Source organism: Musa acuminata, unplaced genomic scaffold, assembly GCF_036884655.1.
Source record: "Musa acuminata AAA Group cultivar baxijiao unplaced genomic scaffold, Cavendish_Baxijiao_AAA HiC_scaffold_1077, whole genome shotgun sequence".
Lineage (NCBI taxonomy): Eukaryota > Viridiplantae > Streptophyta > Magnoliopsida > Zingiberales > Musaceae > Musa > Musa acuminata.
In genome coordinates, this window is record NW_027021291.1 from 1,036,815 (window position 1) to 1,057,510 (window position 20,696).

The 20,696-nt window shown below is 55.8% G+C and overlaps 1 protein-coding gene across 1 annotated transcript; it reads left to right on the forward strand.

The window, feature by feature from the left end:
• The first annotated feature begins 17,097 nt into the window (after nt 1-17,097).
• On the forward strand, nt 17,098-17,562 carry LOC135666206 (DNA damage-repair/toleration protein DRT100-like). Its single transcript, XM_065177775.1, has one exon. The coding sequence runs from the start codon at nt 17,098-17,100 to the stop codon at nt 17,560-17,562; it is 465 nt and encodes a 154-aa protein (XP_065033847.1).
• Nucleotides 17,563-20,696: the final 3,134 nt, after the last annotated feature.

Consider the following 20,696-nt stretch of genomic DNA (forward strand, 5'->3'; position numbering starts at 1 on the left):
CCTGCAGGATGGCCCATCAGGTAACATCAAACCCCCTGTATAAATACCCCCCGACTCCCAACCGAAAGGGGGGGGATCGATCTCTCAATACTATACTTCTCCCCACTGACTTGATCGTCGGAGGGGTCGGGCCGAGCTACTAACCCGACCTGTGTGCAGGCACCCGATCAATGTTAAGCCTGCTCGACAAGGCGGAGTTTCCCAGCGAGATCCCCCGCATCCGCCGCCCCGGGACTTCAAAGGGAGTCACGTCTGATCCGAGTCATTTGGAGCCCTGAACCAGCCGCGTCGACCCCGAAGTCACGGCTAAAAAGTTACTTACCCTAACAACATCCATCCTTGTTTTAAATAAAATAGAACTTCCAAAAGATCATTTATGGTCCATCACCTTCCTTGTTAACATTTGCAGGAATATGACCAGCAGTTGAAGTTCTTCTGTCCGCCAATATCTGCAATAAATTTCACATGGATGCTAACGAACTTTCTCCACCCGTTCCCGCAGCAGATTTTTATTGATTTACCAAAGTAATCAATTTTCTTTTCTTCTCTGAAGCCTTTTAAGTTTCTCATTTGCTTTCATTTTGTCAGGTACATGGAAATCATAGTATTTAGGGTTAGAATTGGACCTATTTGAATCAGATTATTTAATCCTCATCATTCCTAAGGAATCTGGTGTCCAGTAAACCTAGTGCCTTCTCTGGAATCACGTTTGGAGATTCTATGCAATTGAGTGTGTTTTGATTTTATTGTAAATGTCATTATTTGAGGAGTATGCATAAAAGAGAATAAACATGTAAATAGGAAAGCAAGCTCACATAGGATGAGAGAAATCAGAAGCTTCCATACGTGATGAAACAAAAGAACAAAGCATATTATGTTTATTAGCACAATAACAGATGTTTCAACTCAAACACATGGAATTAATTTTCAGTCCTTAATAGTCAAAGATGGTTTGATCACTTTTGCTTATATTGGTTATCAGTGATATTTGTTTTGCTTAGGGCAATTGCATCTTCTACAGCTGGCTCTTTTACTTGCGCATTATATTATCCAGATTTGTGAAGGTTATGTATGTGAGCCAAGTACATTTTAGCTGGTGATCCTTATCATCTGATACTTCCTGGTCACGTTTGTCTTGTTTTTCTCCAAACAAATCGTGCAAAGACTTGCTTTCTACTGTCATAGCACCAGCCGGAGCACTTTAGTGCATTGCGTTGGTCTTATCCACTCAGAAACCACAAATTTCCTTAACTTGTTTTGTATGTGTAAGTGGAGGTCGGGCCAACGGGGATATGGGTTCCTTAATTGGAGGATGCTAATAACCTAAATCTTACTTGATATCTTACAAGTGAATCCCTAGAAACGCAGTTCCATGATGACAGGCATTATAGAACTGGCGCAATCGAGAAATAATAGATCAGTGTTACTGAGATGGCACAGGGAATCTATTCGGTCAAAGAGAGGATCACTGTCAAATGACCAACCATATTTATAGTTCATATCACTCGAATTGAATTGCTTTCGTGCATCTCAAAGCACGCATTACCTTGATTTCTGCATCTAGCCTCTGACCTGTGGGCGCTAGCCGTCTGCCATTCCTCTCCTTTGCCTTGTAACAGGAGAAATCGTTCGCTTCCTGTTACGGTGAGTAACTTTTTAAGCCGTGACCTCGGGGCCGACGCGGCTCGGTTCTAGGGCTCGGAATGTCGGAGATCTCGGGCGCAGCTCCCTCGGGGTCTCCCGGTCGGGATCGGTCGTTCGGGGCGGTAGATCGGGTCGGCAGCTCCGCAGCAGCGCCAGGAAGAGGCCACCTCGTCTTCGTTCCTGCACACAGGTCGGGTCGGAAGCTCGGCCCGACCCCTCCGACGATCAAGTTAGAGGGAGATGTGGAGGGGGTTTTGGAGGACGAAATGCCTCCATACAAGTGTGGTGTGTGAGTGTGTCCTCCTCCGCTTGTCTGGAACTCCCTAGTATTTATAGATGGGCCTGGGTAAATACCTCACGTTGCGTCTGACACGCCCATTGGGGCTGTGTGGGAGGCCGGGTTGCTGCAGGGTATGGCGCGTCTCGGTTGGCGTGTTCCTTACCCTTGACCGAGCCCAGAAGGCGCAGAGCCGGGCTCGTTGGCCGAGGGGTGGTGGCGTTGTTGTGACGGACGGGGTCCAGTCCGGGCGTTAATGCGCCTGGGTCGGTGTCCCAGGGTTTCGTTGACCGGGGAGTGAGGCCTTGGTACAGGGTGGCTGGCGTCATTCACATCATGTCGCCATTATTGCCCTCATCATATTCCCCCCCGGAAAGAAGCTATGCGTCGGCAGTCGTAGCGAGAGTCCGAGGCATGGCTTTCGTTTTTAGAGTTGGTCGGGTGCGGAGTCACAGACCCTGGGGGTGCAGAAGGGGAATGGCCTCCCGTGCGGCGCAAGGCCAAGGGACCGGGAAGGGGCCAAGTATGTGTCGGGAGGCGGAAAGCCGAAGGGTCGAGGAGCGGCCGAGCATGTCTTGGGTGGCGTAAAGCCGAAGGGCCGAGGAGCGGCCGAGCATGTCTTGGGTGGCGTAAAGCCGAAGGGCCGAGGAGCGGCCGAGCATGTCTTGGGTGGCGTAAAGCCGAAGGGCCAAGGAGCGGCCGAGTATGTCTTGGGTGGCGTAAAGCCGAAGTGCCGAGGAGTGGCCGAGCATGTCTTGGGTGGCGTAAAGCCGAAGGGCCGAGGAGCGGCCAAGCATGTCTTGGGTGGCGTAAAGCCAAAGGGCCGAGGAGCGGCCGAGTATGTCTTGGGTGGCGTAAAGCCGAAGTGCCGAGGAGCGGCCGAGCATGTCTTGGGTGGCGTAAAGCCGAAGGGCCGATGAGCGGCCGAGCATGTCTTGGGTGGCATAAAGCCGAAGGGCCGATGAGCGGCGGAGCATGTCTTGGGTGGCGTAAAGCCGAAGGGCCGATGAGCGGCCGAGCATGTCTTGGGTGGCGTAAAGCCGAAGGGCTGATGAGCGGCCGAGCATGTCTTGGGTGGCGTAAAGCCGAAGGGCCGATGAGCGGCCGAGCATGTCTTGGGTGGCGTAAAGCCGAAGGGCCGATGAGCGGCCGAGCATGTCTTGGGTGGCGTAAAGCCGAAGTGCCGAGGAGCGGCCGAGCATGTCTTGGGTGGCGTAAAGCCGAAGGGCCGATGAGCGGCCGAGCATGTCTTGGGTGGCGTAAAGCCGAAGGGCCGAGGAGCGGCCAAGCATGTCTTGGGTGGCGTAAAGCCGAAGGGCCGAGGTGCGGCCGTGGCGGCTCTTAAAAGCTGCCGTGTTGATTGTTGCCTCGTGGACGGGGGTTACTTTCTTTGCACGTTTCCGGGCGTTGAGGTCGAGGAGGTCCTTGGGCGGCACCGCGTCCTCCGGGTTCGCCACGTCAGGCCATTCCTTTAATTCGGGGTGCCTTTGGGCGCTCTTCGATGTGACGTAACGGCCGCGCCTTTGCGCGAGTGCGCTGCCGCCCATTCACGGGAAGCGATGAGGCATTGACTCTGGGGGGGTGTCTCCTTTAATCGTTTGGGCGCCTGTCCTTTCCTCCACCCCCTTGCTGCCGTGCTTCCTCCTTCGAGCCCCGCCATCGTGTCCCCGAGCTTCTCCCCGGCTTCTTCCCGGTTTTTGTCTTCTTCTCGAGGTCAGTCGAGATGCCGTCCTCTCCTTCTTCGCTTTCCTCCCCATCTTCCTCTCCCTCTTCTTCTCCCGTGCTTGGGGCTGGAAGGGGCGGTCCTCCTTCGACCCTCGACGAGTCCCCTGACGAGGAGGTGGCGCGGTCGCTTGAGGCTTTGATGTGGCCGCACGATATTGACTCAACTGTGAGTGGACCCTTGCTGGAGGGACTCCGCGAATGCTATTGCATCCCGGGAGATCACGCCCTCGGTGTACCTGAGCCAGGGCAGCGGGCGTATGACCCGATCCCGAAGGGTTTCGCTTTGTCCCTTGATGCTCTGGAGGCGGGTTTGCGTTTCCCCCTTCATCCCTTCATTGTATCTTGTTTGTCCTTCTGGCGGGTTTCTCCGTCTCAGGTAACGCCGAACTCCTGGCGTTACCTAGTGGTATTCCTGGGGGAGTGCCATTATGCCCATATCACCCCCACCCTCAGCCTCTTTCTTTCCTGTTACCGCTTTTGCAAAGGCTCGGGGGGTTACTTCTTAACGCCTCGGACTGGATTTCGCGTTGGGGGTGCCCCTTCCAATAACAAGGGATGGAAGGGGAGGTTTTTTTATGTCAGCCGTACACAGGACTGGGGCTTCGGGGTTCGGTGGTCTGCGAGGGTGATTGACAACACCCCCCCTTGTTTGGGCGAAGTGGATCGCCAAGCTCGGGAGAGGCTCAGAGAGATTCTCCCTAAGTCGCAGGCCATCCGGACCATGACCGAGCAGTGGTTGGTCGCGGCGGGCCTTAGCCCGGTGCCTTAGGGTATGTGAGTGACAGTTGTGTCGGGTCTTCGTGTGGCTGGTTTCGGACACTAATGTTATTCATTTCCTGTAGAGATGGTGAACCTTTGGTCGCTCCTGGAGAATCCGGCGTCGCAGCCTCCTTCCCCGACTCCAGATACCGCCTTGCGGCCTCCTCCCCCCGCTCCGGCGACCGAATCACAACCTCCACAGCCAGCTTTGGCAGCCGAATCGTCGCCCCCTCCCTCGGCGCTGGTGACCGAACCGCAACCCGGTACGGAGGGTGCCCCCTTGGAGGTCGGGGACGGGCACCCTTCAAAGAAGGCGAAGGTATGCGCGTCGAAAGGGCCGGGAACGAGCTCCCGTCAGGGCGGGGTGGGGCCTGATCGGCGCGTGGCGGGGAAGGGGCCCCACCCCGTCTCCGTGCATGGCTTGTGCCGGCTCCCGGCTGGGGATGGGGAGCCGTTCCTGGCACGGCTGGTCGGCGAGATCCCGCGTGGCGAGCCCCGCGAGCCCCGCGAGCCCCTGGTCGCCCGCTGGGAGGGTCTTTTCCGGGGGGATAGGGTGTGGGCCGGAGGGGATCCCTCTGCGGCGTTCCTCCGAGGGGCGCTCCATCCCGACCTGGCTCGGGATTTGTACACCCTGCCCTCGGAAACGCTCCTTAACAAGTCTGCTCAATCGCTGGTCTGGGTAAGTATATCTTTCTCTTGGGGTTTGGCTGCTTGGTGCCGACTTCCTTGACACTTTTCTCCTTCTGCAGGGTCTTCATTATGCGACTGCCCTGATGGACAGGGTGCGGGATGCCGGCCGAACCGTCGGGGGCCTCGTTTGTCGTAACGCTGAGCTCAGCCACCAGATTGTCACGGACTTAGCTGGTTTTGCCTAAGTCGTGCAGCACCCTTGCGCGTCCGTCCGCAAAGGTCAGCCTCCCCGAAGCCTCCCATGGTCCCATAGGTCCCACAAAAGAGAGAACAGGATAGAGAAAAGGCCTCGCTCGGGATCCACAAGCAAACATCTCCGAAAAACACTTTATAGACAATGCAAATAGCAAACAGACTTTACAAGCTCTGAACAGTTGCACAATAAAGGGTAAAATGGTCCATTACAGACCGAAAAGCTCTCGCGCGTGTCCACATGACACAACCTTTATTTACAAGCCTAAAGAGGCCACAAACTTAACTCAAATGGGACTTTGAAGCCTTCGGCCGCCCCTTTACATTCTGTACAAGGCATGAACATGCCAAAAGACACGGACACACATAAGCATTACATCCAACATCTTGTTTAGAAGTTTGTCCGTGACATTCTCCCCCACTTATCCCTTCGACGTCCTCGTCGAAGCCTTTGTGAACACTGCAACTCTTCGCCTTTGCTGAGTCTTCAATCTTCCGCTCTAGCTTCAATGCGCCTCCTGGCTCCCAACTGCTCTCCGCTGCTGTTTTTGAGTAGTCGACCCTTTAATCCGCCATGCTGCTACAACTCACCAATGACTATGACTCTGTTGGGGGGTTGGCTGAGTTGTGTTAATCCTTGTTGATTTATGTGAATCCGCCAGATGAAGGAAAAGACCATCTTTACTGCGCCAGTTTCTCAAAAATTCCACATGCTGCTTGAACTGGATGGATGCTTGTTGGAGCTTTAACGAGCATCGCCTCGCAAACTTCTGAAGTTTTGGGTCCTTCCTCCACAAAATCTGCTCATTGACTCTTCTTTCAGTTAGTTGTCACATCCAAGTAGGTTCGCATCACTTCCGCTTTCGATTGGCATTTCATTGGGAAATGAAGCGGACAATATACTCTCAGTAGCACTGATCACCGCTGGTGAGGATTTGACAACTATTATCTTCCGTTACCTTCGAAGGGTCTTTGAACTTGTGCAGAGCTCCTCTGCTGGATAGATAAGAGAACTGGGGTACTCGATTTCGCCCATTCTCTGAAGAGTAGAGAAGGCAAAGGTTACTTGACTTCGCCCGCCTCCTCGAGATTGTACTTCATGCATCGAGCTGGTTACTGGCCTTCGCCTGCTCTTTGCTCACACTTCTGAAGCACTTGAAGTGTTTGCACTCCTTGCGTTGAGTTAGCTACTGTGATTCACTTTCTCAATGCCATTGAACTTCTGGAATGCAGGAAGTTTTCGCCCCAACTTGGAGTAATTTTCTGATAGATGAGGTCGCCTCTGGGATTGTACCGTCTTCTCCATCAACCCTGCCGCCTACTCCGCTGAGTAGCAAAGGTACAGCACCGCGTACTGCCTGCTTCGTTCCTTGGTCGTGCACTCTTGCATGACCCGAAGTCCTTCACTTACGGCAATCTTGATGAGAAACTTGTTGACACCGGTCTTACGAAGTTTCTTAGCCTCTGCCCTTCAGCCTTGTCTCGATACTTGGAGATTGCCACTGCATGCTCCACCTCCTCGGCCCCTTTCACGACCAAGCGCTCTCCCTCCTTAAGAGCAAGGGATCAATGACTTGCATGGAAGTCCCGCCTCTGCGGTACCATGGCGCTGCCATGCCCATGGCACTACTATCCGTCGCCTCGCATCTGCATCCCTTTTCTTCACAATCAGTAGATATGCCTCTGTGGTACTCCTCCGAGTCCACCTCCATTCTACCTGCTGCTTGATTTTGGGTAGCTAAGTCCCTCTGGACTCGTCGTCGCTTCCTCGCCCCTTTCGACCCCCTGCTTCAACACCTCTGTGTTCTCCAAGCAGTCCGTCTGGTCGATGGAGAGACAGACTGCAACTCCCATGCATGGCCTCTGCCATCACGTTGTAGAGTTTGCACCGATTTTGTTCTCCTTAGCTTCCTTGGTAGCAACGTTCGCTTACTCGACCTTGTCCTCTGACTTGTCGGGCTCCCGTAAGCGAATATGAGCTCTGGAGCAGTCCAACTCTCCAGCTGCTTCGATCATACCGCTGTATGATCAAGTCCCTCCCATGGAACTCACTGGTACTTGCATTCGAACTTTTCCCTTGGTGGAACACAGCCCCCATATGCTGATGACCAAGGCTTTCATCCGATGCAAAATTCGATGCACGCACGGAAGACCCGCCTCTGCGGTACCATGGCCTTCACTCCTTGAATCCATAGCCCTTCTTGCCGTCGTGTTGTTCACCGAAGTGGAGCTTCCAGTAGCTCCCGATCATACCTCCGTATGATCTAGTCCCTCACGGGGCCCATTGTGTGTATCGCATTGCCACGAACTGTTCCACCACACGATCCGCTGCACCATGTCGCCTCCTGGTGACATCTCCATTGCATTCTGATCCTTGTGGGATGAACTCAAATTGTGGTCCCTCCATGTGTGGCCTATGCCAATACATCGCAGGATCTCTTCCACCTTCGATTTTGTTCGCTCCTTTGGCAATCGACCTTCATCCACCCACTCTTGGGTCACACCAAGATGAAGCACCGCTCTAGGACAGTCCGTCGCCTAGTAGCTCCCGAAGTCCCCCGACTTCGCTGCAATTAGTGCACCATTGTCTGGATCCTGGGCCTCTACCCCTACCAGCACAATCTTCGCTGTGCACCGCCCCCTTTATAGCAACTTGAATGACAACACTGTGGCATATTCTTCAAGAGTATCCGCCTCTGCGTCCTCTTGCCCCGTGCTAAGACCTTCTGAACCCAACTTCGCCTCCGCAAATTGAGTCGCCTTAGTTCCTCCATCAAATGCTCCTCCGAGAGAAAGTGCATGTGCCCAGAAGCTCCCTTCGTCTTTGGCACCATGCAAGATGAGTCCGCTCCGTCAAAATGAATGACCCATGGAACAACATGATCCTGCTCTTGCCTCTGCAAGAGTTCATGTCCTTGACCTCTGTCCAAGGAAAGCACAATGCCTCTGCTCCATGTTCCATCTTCTATGCTGGCTCCCTTCATGCGGCTTGGGTACTTCACCAAGTTACACCCAAGTTGCTCCGCTCCTCGTTTTTGCATTGAGTTGATGGTGGCCCTCGCGCCCACCATTCCACGGGTCAGCCCTCCCTTGAGTCCGATCTCCATATCAACTCCAAGTGTGCCATCATTTGTGTTGCTTTAGGTCGCTCCCCCACTTGATCTCGCAATGCATCCACCAATGCATTCTCTCAAGCGAGATCATGCGACGACTCCTCGCCGCTTGCTCAGTCCATTGAGTTTCGTGGAGTTATTGTTTGTTGAGGTACTCCTCCTCAACTGGTGAGGTCCGCCCCCACATGATTCTCCCTCTGGAGAGCCGGGACTTATCCCTCCTGGATAACTGTCCCGTTGGAGCAACATCTCTCTTCGTTTCGGAGACCACCATCCCCTTGGACTACTCCGATCTGCTGAACAAACTGTGCCTTGTTCTGCCTCCTGCAAACGCACTTGCTAGATTGCGACTCCACGTCAATACAGCCCCCACTGCACCCCTCAAGGTCTAGCAACATGCTGAACTAGTTGCACCCTTCAGCCTCCACCGGACGTATCCTTCACATGCCGAAGAGAAAGTTTCAATGCTCCAATGGCGCCAAGTTTCGGTCGCCTTGGGATGGCCACGAACATTCCATCGTTCGCCTACAAGCCCATGTATGAGTACCAAATTCTTCGAGCTAGCAATTCCCCTCACCTCTGTGAGCTTTGCACAACTCTTTTGGTCGTTGAGCAACTCATTCCACTTTGCATGGTCTCATCCTTTACCAAGCGCCTCGCTTGCCTTGAGCACCATCAAGTATAGTTGTCAACGTTGAGCCATAGCTCAAACTCAGCCATCCCAACTTTTGTGCGCTTCACATTCTTCCAAGCTTGTCTGTTCTCGTGGTGCCTCTTGCGCGAAGGGTTGGCCATTCCTCTGAATGCAAATCTTAGATGCCCGCTCCTCTGAGCGACTCCTTTTCCCTACATCTCCATGCCCGTTTTCCCCCAAACGGTCTCGCGTGTGCTGACTGCCCTCAACGCAGTCCCGCTAGGTCCCCCACGTTTGCATGCTAAGTGTTTCTATGAGTGCTTGTCCCGCTCTGATACCATCTGTCACGGACTTAGCTGGTTTTGCCTAAGTCGTGCGGCACCCTTGCGCGTCCGTCCGCAAAGGTCAGCCTCCCCGAAGCCTCCCATGGTCCCATAGGTCCCACAAAAGAGAGAACAGGATAGAGAAAAGGCCTCGCTCGGGATCTACAAGCAAACATCTCCGAAAAACACTTTATAGACAATGCAAATAGCAAACAGACTTTACAAGCTCTGAACAGTTGCACAACAAAGGGTAAAATGGTCCATTACAGACCGAAAAGCTCTCGCGCGTGTCCACATGACACAACCTTTATTTACAAGCCTAAAGAGGCCACAAACTTAACTCAAATGGGACTTTGAAGCCTTCGGCCGCCCCTTTACATTCTGTACAAGGCATGAACAAGCCAAAAGACACGGACACACATAAGCATTACATCCAACATCTTGTTTAGAAGTTTGTCCGTGACAAGATGGCGGAGATTCAGGCCAAAAGCGGGCCGGAGGTTGTGGCGGCTGCTGAGGAGCGTGCCTCGGGCTTTGAGGCGGAAGTCGTCCATCTCCGGTTGGAGCTTGAGGCCTCCAAAGAGGCCAACGACGCCATGAAGGAGGCCAACGGGGAGCTCCAAAAACTGATGCGGATAGAACGGACCGAGCTCCGTCTGGTGAAGGCCGAGGCGAGTGCCCTTAGCAAGAAGCTGGAGGGCGCAAACGCCGAGGTGAAAAAGGCCTCGGAGGCGTTGGCGGAGGAGACCCTGCTTCGACCCCTGAAGGACAAGGCACTCATCGAGGCGTACAAGAAGTCGGAAGGGTTCGAACTCGGGCTGACGCGGACGGGGCGGGTATCCTTCGAATACGGGTATCGAATCGCTACGTCGCGCTTCCGTGCTCGCCATCCTGGTCTCGAGGTGGACGAGGACCCCTTCAACTCTCACCCCGAAGACCGAGGTGTGGACATGCCCGAGGAGGTTCCCTTCGACGACCGTTTGGAGGTCCCCCGGCAGTGAGGACGGGCTTCAGCCCTGCGGGCTTATGTGCGCCGAGCCTTTGTGCTTCCTCTGGGTGCCGAGTCTTGTATTTCTCCATTTTTTAAATAAAGGAAGCTTTCTACCATTTGTGTACTGTCCGGCCAGAGAGGCCTTTCGCTTGGCGGCGCGATCTTCCCTTGTTCTAAACAAAAAATCTCCTAAGGTTCCGGACGTTCCATGTTCTTGGCAAGTGGGACCCGTCCATTGTCGCGAGCCTGTATGTGCCTGGTCGGACTACCTCGATGATCTGATAAGGTCCTTCCCAGTTGGGGGCCAGCTTCCCCCCGGCCCTGGTCGGGTTGCTGACTTCGGCCCTTCGCAGGACTAAGTCGTTCATTTTAATAGGCCGAGGTCGTACCCTGCGGTTGTACACCCGGGCAACTGCTCTTTTGTAAGAAAGATCCCTCAGGTGTGCGCCGGTGCGCCGCTCTTCGATCAGGTCCAAGACGGCGCGCAGCCCCTGGTCCGATGTGGTCTCGTGGTACTCTTCTACTCGAGGGGTAGGGAATACTACCTCGGGGGATAGGACGGCCTCGGTCCCATACGAGAGGCTGTAGGGTGATTCCCCGGTGGCTGTTTTGGGGGTGGTCCGCAAGGACCACAAGATGCTGGGTAACTCCTCAACCCAGGCCGTTCGGGAAGCTGATACCCTTCTTTTGAGCCCGTCCAGGATAGATCGGTTTGTTACCTCGGCCAGTCCATTCGTCTGGGGGTAGGCTACCGAGCTGTGTTTTAACCGGATTCCATAGCTAGCGCAGAATTCTTGAATCCTTTTGCCTGCGAATTGGGTCCCGTTGTCCGTGACGATGGTCCTGGGGAGGCCGAACCGGGTCACGATGTTTTTCCATATGAACTTCTTGATCTGCTGCTCGGTGATCGCCGCCAGCGGTTCAGCTTCCGGCCATCGGGTGAAGTAGTCTATTGCGACCACAATGTATCTTCTCTGCCCTGAGGCTGGGGGGAAGGGGCCGAGGAGATCCAGCCCCCATTGCGCGAACGGCCACGCGCAGGTGATGGGGTAGAGCGGCACCGCCGGCAGTTGGGGGGTCCGGGCGTGCCTTTGGCACGGGCCGCACTTTCGTACGTAGGCCTTCGCGTCCTGGACCATGGTGGGCCAGTAATAGCCTTGGCGGAGAATTTTGCAGGCCAGGGTTCGGCCGGCGATGTGCTCTCCACAAATCCCTTCATGGACCTCGGCCAAGACAGTCGTCGCCTCCTCTGGCTCGAGGCACCGTAGAAGAGGGTGGGAGAAAGTTCGCTTCGGAGTACCATGCATGTTTTCGGCGAATATGTCGGGCTGCGGCTTCGTCGGTGGGGAGGGTCCCGTCGCGTTTGTAGCGCAGCATGTCCCCTACCCAGGTGGCTCGGGAGTCGGCCGCCGAAACACACGCGACCGGGATAGAGGGGGAGGGGAGCTCCTCGATCCCGTGGGTGGTGCCCGGGGGTCGCTTCGAGGCTAGCTTGGCCAGCTCATCGGCACGGTCGTTCTGAAGTCTTGGCACCCTGGATATCGTGAAGTGTGCGAAACATGAGGCTAAGTTTTTTACCTCCGCTACGTACTTTGCCATGGTGGGTTCTCTGGCCACGTATCCGCCGTTAAGTTGCTTGGTCACCAGCTGCGAATCGGTGAGGACTTTGATGGCGTCAACCTGCATCTCGCGGGATAGTCTGAGCCCCGCCAGGAGTGCCTCGTACTCGGCTTCATTGTTGGTGGCATGGAACCCGAAGCGGAGGGAACGCTCGAACGTCTGCCCATCGGGGGCCGACAGCACTAGTCCTGCGCCTGCGCCGGTTGAAGCGGACGAGCCGTCCACCTGTAGGACCCATGTTCCGCCTAGTTCACTGGGGGGCCGCCCTTCGGGATGGGCGAGCTCAGAGATGAAGTCGGCCAGTGCTTGTGCTTTGATGGCGGTCCTGGGCGTGTAGTGGATGTCGAACTCTCCGAGCTCGACCGACCACTTGAGGAGTCGCCCTGCGACATCGAATTTTGACAGTACTTGACTGAGAGGTTGGTCGGTGATTACCTTGATCGGATGAGCTTGGAAGTAGGGGCGTAACTTTCGGGCTGCCAGCACGAGCGCGAGGGCGAGCTTCTCGATTGGAGGATATCGCTCCTCGGGCCCGCTCAGGACATGACTGGTGTAGTAGACGGGGAGCTGTTGGCCGGCTTCCTTGACGAGGACCAAGCTGACTGCGTGCTGTGAGGCAGCCAGGTAAACGCAGAGCTCCTCTCCAGCAGTGACTGAAGCGAGGCGGGGAAGGTTGGCTAAATGCTGCTGGACCTGTCGGAAAGCTTCCTCACACTGGGGCGTCCATTGGAAATTCTTCGGGTCTCTTATTGCACGGAAGAAGGCGAGGCAGCGATCGCCCGACCGGGACAGGAATCGGGATAGGGCGGCCAGCCGTCCGTTCAGTCGCTGTAGGTCTTTGACCGTCCGAGGGGCCTGCATGTCGAGGATCGCCTGGACCTTTTCTGGGTTGACGTCGATCCCTCTTTCGTGTATAATGAATCCGAGGAACTTTCCTGTACTGACGCCGAAGGCACACTTTGCGGGGTTGAGCCGAAGGCCGCAGTTTCGGAGTGTGGCGAATGTTTCTGATAGGTCCGTTAGGTGATCTCCCGAGACCCGGCTTTTTACAATCATGTCATCCACATAGACCTCCAAGTTTCGCCCTATCTGCTGGGCGAATATCTTGTTGATGGTCCTCTGATAAGTTGCGCCTGCGTTCTTTAGTCCGAACGGCATTACTTTGTAAAAGTATGCCCCAAGGTTGGTGATGAAGGCTATGTGTCTCTGATCCTCAAGCGCCATTCGGATATGATTATATCCGGAGAAGGCGTCCATGAATGAGAGTCGGGCGTGCCCTGCGGTTGCATCCACGAGCTGATCAATTCTCGGAAGGGGGTAGCAGTGTTTTGGGCACGCCTGATTAAGACTGGTGTAGTCAACACACATTCGCCAGCTCCCATTATGCTTTTTTACCAGAACTACATTGGATAGCCACTGTGGGTACTTGTCCTCTTCTATAAAGCCGGCCGCTAAGAGCCGTTCTACCTCTTGGCGGACAGCTTGTTGCCTGTCCGGGGCCTGGGGTCGCGGCTTTTGTTTCACCGGGCGGGCATCAAGCGATATGTTGAGGTGATGTTGTGCTACCTTTGGGTCCATGCCTGCTGCGTCGGATGGCGACCAAGCGAAGACGTCGGCGTTCTCTTGCAAGAGGCCGACGAGTTGTTCCCGCTCGTCTTGGGGTAGGTCAGTCCCGACCTTAATGGTTCGGTCCGGGCGTCCCTTTTTCAGTGACACGTCGTAGGTTGGGGCCGACGACTCGGGATGTGGATTTGGCCATTTCATTTCTCTGGGATCGTCCAGGGGTGCTTCGGTTTTTGCCCTGTTGTGTAGGGAGACCGCCGTCAGGTAGCATCGCCTGGATTCCTGAGGGCTTCCCCAAACCTCTCCAGTTCCCGCGTGAGTCGGGAATTTCACTGTCTGATGGTAAGTGGAAACCAGGGCCCTGCTTTTGTTGAGGGAAGGTCGGCCGAGGATGGCATTGTACGTTGTAGGAAGATCTACTATCAGAAAGGTCGACATCACCGTTTTAGTCTTGGGCGGTGTCCCCAGCGTCAGAGGTAGTGTGACAGATCCCAAAGGCGAAACCGAGTTGCCGATGAACCCGGTGAGGTCCGAGTGGACGGGTTTCAGGGCTTGCTTCGTAAGTCCCAACTTCTGGAAGGCGTCGTGGAATAGTATATCCGCCGAGCTTCCTGTGTCAATCATAATCCTTCTTACCTGGGCATTGGCGATTCTGGCGGTTATTACCAGCGTGTCGTCGTGCTCCAGTCGTTCGGCGTCTTCGGGGGGAAATGCGACCTGGGGGTCAGGGGTTCCATGGGGACCCTCGTCCCTAGCCGAGCGGGCGTAGGCCTTCCTTCCAGACATGCTATCCCCTCTGGACGCTGGGCCACCAGTGATGACACTGATTAGGCGCTCGGCCGGACCGTTTGGGCAGGGCGGGGGGATGTTGCCTGTCTGAACGTGGGGGTCGAGGCGCCCCTCCCGGCGGAGTTTGTAGATTTGCCGCGAGAGCTCGCGGCATTCCTCAGTGTCATGTCCGTTTTGGCGGTGGAAGCGGCAGTACTTGGACTGGTCGGCCAGCTCTCGCGGGTTGTTCATCGGGTAAGGGGTTTTGAGCAGTCCCCTTTCCCTGATCTGGAGAAAGATTTCTGTCCGGGATGTACCCATTGGGAGCGGGAGGGGTCTTAGCAGGGGAGGATCGGGTTGGTGGAGCTTGCGTCTGGGAGGGAGCGATCCCTGAGCCGGCTCTGGTCTTTCCCTCTTGTGTTCCTGCCGTTTCCCCCCCGTCCAGGCTTCGACTTCCACGAACTGGTTCGCGCGCTGGAGCATCTCGGGGACCGAGGTAGGAGGTCGCTCCACGAGAGACCAGAAGAGTCGGGAGGGACGCAGACCTGTTACGAACGCCTGCATTGACAGTGAAGGGTGAGCGTCCGGGAGTTCCCGGATCCTTGTAGCAAAGCGATTTACGTAAAGGGAGAGGGGCTCATCCTCCTTCTAGCTAAGCCCGAGGAGGAACGCCATGGAAGGCTTCGGGCGAGCGCAAGCTATGAAGTGGAGCTCGAAGTCCTTAGTGAGCTGGTCGAATGAGGCGATCGTCGCAGTCTTCAAGCCTCCGTACCACGCGAGGGCCGGCCCTCTCAACATGGTGGGGAATGCCCTGCTCATCAAGGCGTCAGAGGTCCCGTACAATGACATCTGTGCGCGGAAGGCCGCCGTGTGGTCGGCCGGGTCGGCAGAGCCATCATAAGTGTCCAGGGGGGGGAGTCGGAAGCCTGGGGGAATGGCGTGCTCCAGTATCTTCGGCACGAACGGCGACCCCTGATGCGGGCCTTCCGTGGGCTCTCCTGGTGGCCCGGCACGGATTTCCCTTTGCACATTGTCAAGCCGTTGGTTGACGAGACGCAACTGAGCGCGGAGGGAAACTGCAGAGTTCGAGGATAGTGCCTCTGGTTCCGAATGGCCTTCCGGGCAGATCGCCGCCTGCTCACGGGGTTGAGATAGCGGCACCCGAGGTGAAGTGGGGAGCTTGACTAGGGACCCCCTGTTGATACAACTGTTGGGGTCCCGGGGGCCGAGATGGACGGGAGACAAGGGGGACAATGGTTTGTACCATGTCGGTGAGTAGCTGGACCTGGTGAGTGAGGCCGTGGAAGGCTTCGGCCGATACGGGCGGCGGATCGCCGGTGGTTCCGTCGGGGGGCGATAGGCCCGGATCGTTGAAGATCCGCCAGTAGCGCTCCAAAGCCGTAGCGGGATGCTCTTCCCGAGGTCCTTGGAGAAGGGGGGGTTCCCCCGTAGCCTCGGTCGGGAATGGTCCCCCGATCGCGAGTCTGGCACGATCGTCCTAATGATCGCTCGACATGCTGGGCCCTCCTTCTAGCGCCAAAATGTTACGGTAAGTAACTTTTTAAGCCGTGGCCTCGGGGCCGACGCGGCTCGGTTCTGGGGCTCGGAATGTCGGGGATCTCGGGCGCAGCTCCCTCGGGGTCTCCCGGTCGGGATTGGTCGTTCGGGGCGGTAGATCGGGTCGGCAGCTCCGCAGCAGCGCCAGGAAGAGGCCACCTCGTCTTCATTCCTGCACACAGGTCGGGTCGGAAGCTCGGCCCGACCCCTCCGACGATCAAGTTAGAGGGAGATGTGGAGGGGGTTTTGGAGGACGAAATGCCTCCATACAAGTGTGGTGTGTGAGTGTGTCCTCCTCCGCTTGTCTGGAACTCCCTAGTATTTATAGATGGGCCTGGGTAAATACCTCACGTTGCGTCTGACACGCCCATTGGGGCTGTGTGGGAGGCCGGGCTGCTGCAGGGTATGGCGCGTCTCGGTTGACGTGTTCCTTACCCTTGACCGAGCCCAGAAGGCGCAGAGCTGGGCTCGTTGGCCGAGGGGTGGTGGCGTTGTTGTGACGGACGGGGTCCAGTCCGGGCGTTAATGCGCCTGGGTCGGCGTCCCAGGGTTTCGTTGACCGGGGAGTGAGGCCTTGGTACAGGGTGGCTGGCGTCATTCACATCATGTCGCCATTATTGCCCTCATCACTTCCTAAATGCCTGTGTGCAACGATATCTAATCAGTATCAAAGCCTTGTAGAAACAGCCAGATGATACAATGAGTTGAGGTTCCCCCAACCTGCAGTTTGCTGTGGTGAGTGGTTGACAGCCTCGTGCGCCATCACAAGTACACACCCTGGAAAGGCAGGCGAAGGCAAGTGAAGCCCATCGACTCCGACAGCTCATTAGGTGAGAAGGAAGGAGATATAAAATACTCCATTGGGACAGAGAGACGCCCCTATTCTTTCTTCTCTGGTCCCATTAAAGTCAGCAGCGCCACTTCCATCATGGGGCGTCTGAACCCAGGCAAGCTTCATGGGGCCTCACCCCAGTTTCCTTGGAGACCGTTCATGACTGCAGCAGCAGACTCCATTTCCACGCCTAATTTGCTGCTGCATCTCCACATTTCTGCCGACCTGAGAGCCCATTAAAGAAAGTAGAAACTGCGAGGAAATGGTCTCTTAAGAGACCCTCTGCTGCCACTTTCATGGCAGTAACGAATGCTTTTTTACTCCAGTTTGATTCACCGCCTTTTCATTGCACAAGTTCTTCGACTGGGGAGAACATCTGTCGACCCTCGTCGATTCTTTCACGTAAGAGATGGATAGCATGCAGCCGCTGTGCCTCGTCTTCCTCTTCCTCTGCTCCACCCTGTTGCTGCAGTGGTCGCAGGGATGTCACCCCCACGACCGTTCGGCCCTTCTCGCCTTCAAGGCCGGCATCACCGCCGACCCCTCCGGCCTCCTCCGCTCCTGGGACTCGGCCACGGACTGTTGCTCCGCGTGGGACGGCGTGGCCTGCGACGCTGCCACTCGCCGCGTCGTCAACGTCTCCCGCCCTGGCCTCTCCTCGGGGCCCGACTTCATCTCCGACGCCTCCATTGCCGGGAGGCTCTCGCCTGCCCTCGGCGACCTCTTCTCCCTCCGGTTGCTCGATCTCAGCAACCTCAAGCAGCTCGCCGGCCCCATTCCACCCGCCCTCGGCCGCCTCTCGAACACCTCCTCGACTCCAACCAACTCACCGGTTGCATCCCCTCCGCGTTCGCAAACCTCACCCGACTATTAATGCTCTATTTTACGTCTTATATAAAACATAGTTTAATCGGATTTCTTTGTGCGAAATGACTTTCGATATTTGACATTTTTTCTTGAAACCACACACGAATAAGTGTTAAGGTTTCAAAAATCAATCTTTTAATGTACGATTTTGAACTCTTTTAAATGAAACCAAAAGAAACCGTTGTTGACATGTACATCCGTTTTACGGATGTCGTCAATGGTTTAAAAACAATTGGTAGAAGTTTTTCGGATTTTGAACTTGTAAACAAGATTTTACATTCTCTTTCTAAAAATTGGAATTCAAAAGTAACTGTGATAAAAGAAGCTAAAAATCTAAACAACTTACCACTTGAAGAACTAATTGATTCGTTAATGACATATGAAAATGGTGTACAATACACATGATGAACATGATGAACAAAACAACCTTTCAAAGAACATGAACGATTTGAGATATAGAACACAAGAAAACCACTTGAGCATAAGCTGAAGTGGTGATGAATTTGAACTTGTATAGAAATTTAAAAAGTTAATAAAACAAAAATTAAAGAATAAAAAAAACGGAATTCATCGGTTGGGTACATGCAACGGAGGCATTAGACCTCCATGGCAACCACCTCACCGGCTCCATCCCCATGGAGATCGGATTGCTGCGAAGGCTCACTATTCTTGATCTTTCAGAGAACAAGATCTCCGGCGGCATCCCCAGGTCCATAGGCAAACTCGAAACCTTGATAGTTCTTGATAGGGGTAATAATGGCGACATGACGCGTCACGACGTCGGCCTCACCTGGGTGCCACTCTATCCGAGGAGGAGGGCAATAATGCTAACTCGACATGCGCTGACGTCATCCGCTCTCAGACAACGACTTCATCGTTGCTTGACCTCGTGCGCTTGACCGAGGTAGAGGAGGACGACAATCGACCCTCGCCCATACCCTTCGACATTTCGGTTCTCCACGCAACGTCAATAGCAATGTCAGACGCTACCAGCCTGCCCCTTGCAAGCGGGCACATCAGGGAACAGTAAGCTTCCCTATAAATACCCTTACCTTCTGAATGGAAAAGGGGGACTGGAACTTCTACTTCACCTAAAACCCTCTTCGCTTCCTCTAACTTGGTCGTCGGAGGGGTCGGGCCGAGCTTCCGACCCGACCTCCGTGCAGGTATGAAGACGCCCGACCTCCCGCTGGGCTCCCGACGTGGAGCCGCCTCCATGAGGACCCAACGACACCAGCACGCGACCACCCAGACGGTTCGTCGAAGCCCACCTCGGAGAGATCCCCTCGTTGACCGAGCCCGAACCAAGCCGCGTCGGCCCCCGAGGCCACGGCTTACAGTTGTTTACCACAACATTTTGGCACTAGAAGGAGGGCTCGGAATGTCGGGTGATCACTCGAGCGGCTCAGACGAGCTTACGGCTGAGAGGTCGCGCCCGACCGAAGCCTCGCGGGAACGGCCCTCGCACGGAGACCATCGTGACGAACACCTCGCCATGACCTTAGGACGATATTGTCAAATAATCAACGACCCGGGCTTGTCGCCACACGGCGGTGCCCCAGCCGACTCGACGCCCGTGTCGCCCGAAGCCTTTCAAGCCCTCGTTCATCAGGTCCAAGCTCTAACGGACATGGTGCAATCCATCATCCTGTACATTGCTAAACCGCTGTGGCAAGAAGAGCCACCCGTTCAGGCTCACACGCCGCCCTTGGAGTCTCCCGGCTCGCCTCGGATCCCGTCATTACCACTCGAGGATCGAGTGATGGCAAACCCGAGCGACTGCCCGGAACCCGAGGCACTCTCTTCGGAATCTCTATGGGCCCAGTTGCGGCTCGTCAGCCAGCGACTCGACGAGCTGCAAAAAGAGGTCCATAGGTCTAGGGGAGAGGTAAGGGAGGACGTACACCAAGGGTCTCCATTCACGCCCGAGATACGGGATCTGACAGTCCCCTCGGACTTCCAGCTCCCCTCTCTAGATGCTTACGATGGCTCCGCCGACCCGGCGGACCATGTAGCTAGTTTTCGCGCCCAGATGGCGCTATACGGGACATCTGATGCTCTGATGTGTAGAGTGTTTCCCACAACTCTGAGAGGGCCGGCCCACGCGTGGTACGACGGCTTGAAGACCGGAACGATCGCGTCTTTCGACCAGCTCGTCAATGACTTCGAGCTCCACTTCATGGCATATGCACGGCCGAAGCCTTCCGCGGCACTGCTCCTTGGACTCAGACAAAGGGAGGACAAGCCCCTCTTACATTTCGTGGATCGCTTTGTCACGCAAATCCGGGGTTTGTCGGACTCTCACCCCTCTCTGTTAGTGCAGGCGTACGTGATAGGCATGCGACCTTCCAGATTTCTCTGGTCCCTCGTAGAGCGACCTCCCACCACGGTGCTAGAAATGCTCCAGCGGGCTAACCGGTACATCGCAGCGGAGACCTGGGCGGCCGGGAGGAGAAGGGACGACTCCCGATCGCGGGCTCTACGAGAGAGGCCAAGCGCACACAGTGGCTACTCGATGTAGTCCTCGTGAAAGAAATCAAAGCCCTGCCTCGGTCTTTTCCGAGCGAAGGTTCAGTATCTGCCTTACCTCCACTCGACTCGCTGTTAGCCCCGGCCTAAACTCCTCCGAGCCTACACGGCTCGGCCGGAGACAACCTCGGCCTTCGCTGCGTCCCTCGGCAGCAAACTGCCGAGTCCTATCTCAGCGCGGCCTTCCCGTCTGAGATGCATCCCTCGGCCCGAGTCATACCTTTGACCCGAGCCGTGTCCCTCGGACGTAGACTGCTGAGTTCCACCTGCGCAATTTGCTCGCCTGCGTCATGCTACTCGGTCGCTCGATGCCCGAGACCTCACCAGCGTGGCCTGTCCGCCTGCATGGTGCTACTCGGTCGCTCGATGCCCAAGGCCACACCTGCGCACCCTGCCCGCTTGTGTCGTGCTACTCGGTCGCATGATGCCCGAGACCACACCTGCGCAGTTTGCCCGCCTACGTCGTGCTCCTCGGCCGCGTAATGCCCGAGACCACTAGCGCGGCCAGCCCGCCTGCGTCGTGCTCCTCGGCTTCCTGCTCCCGAGACACACCTGCGCGGCCAGCCCGCTTGCGTGGTGCTACTCGGTCGCTCGATGCCCAAGGCCACACCT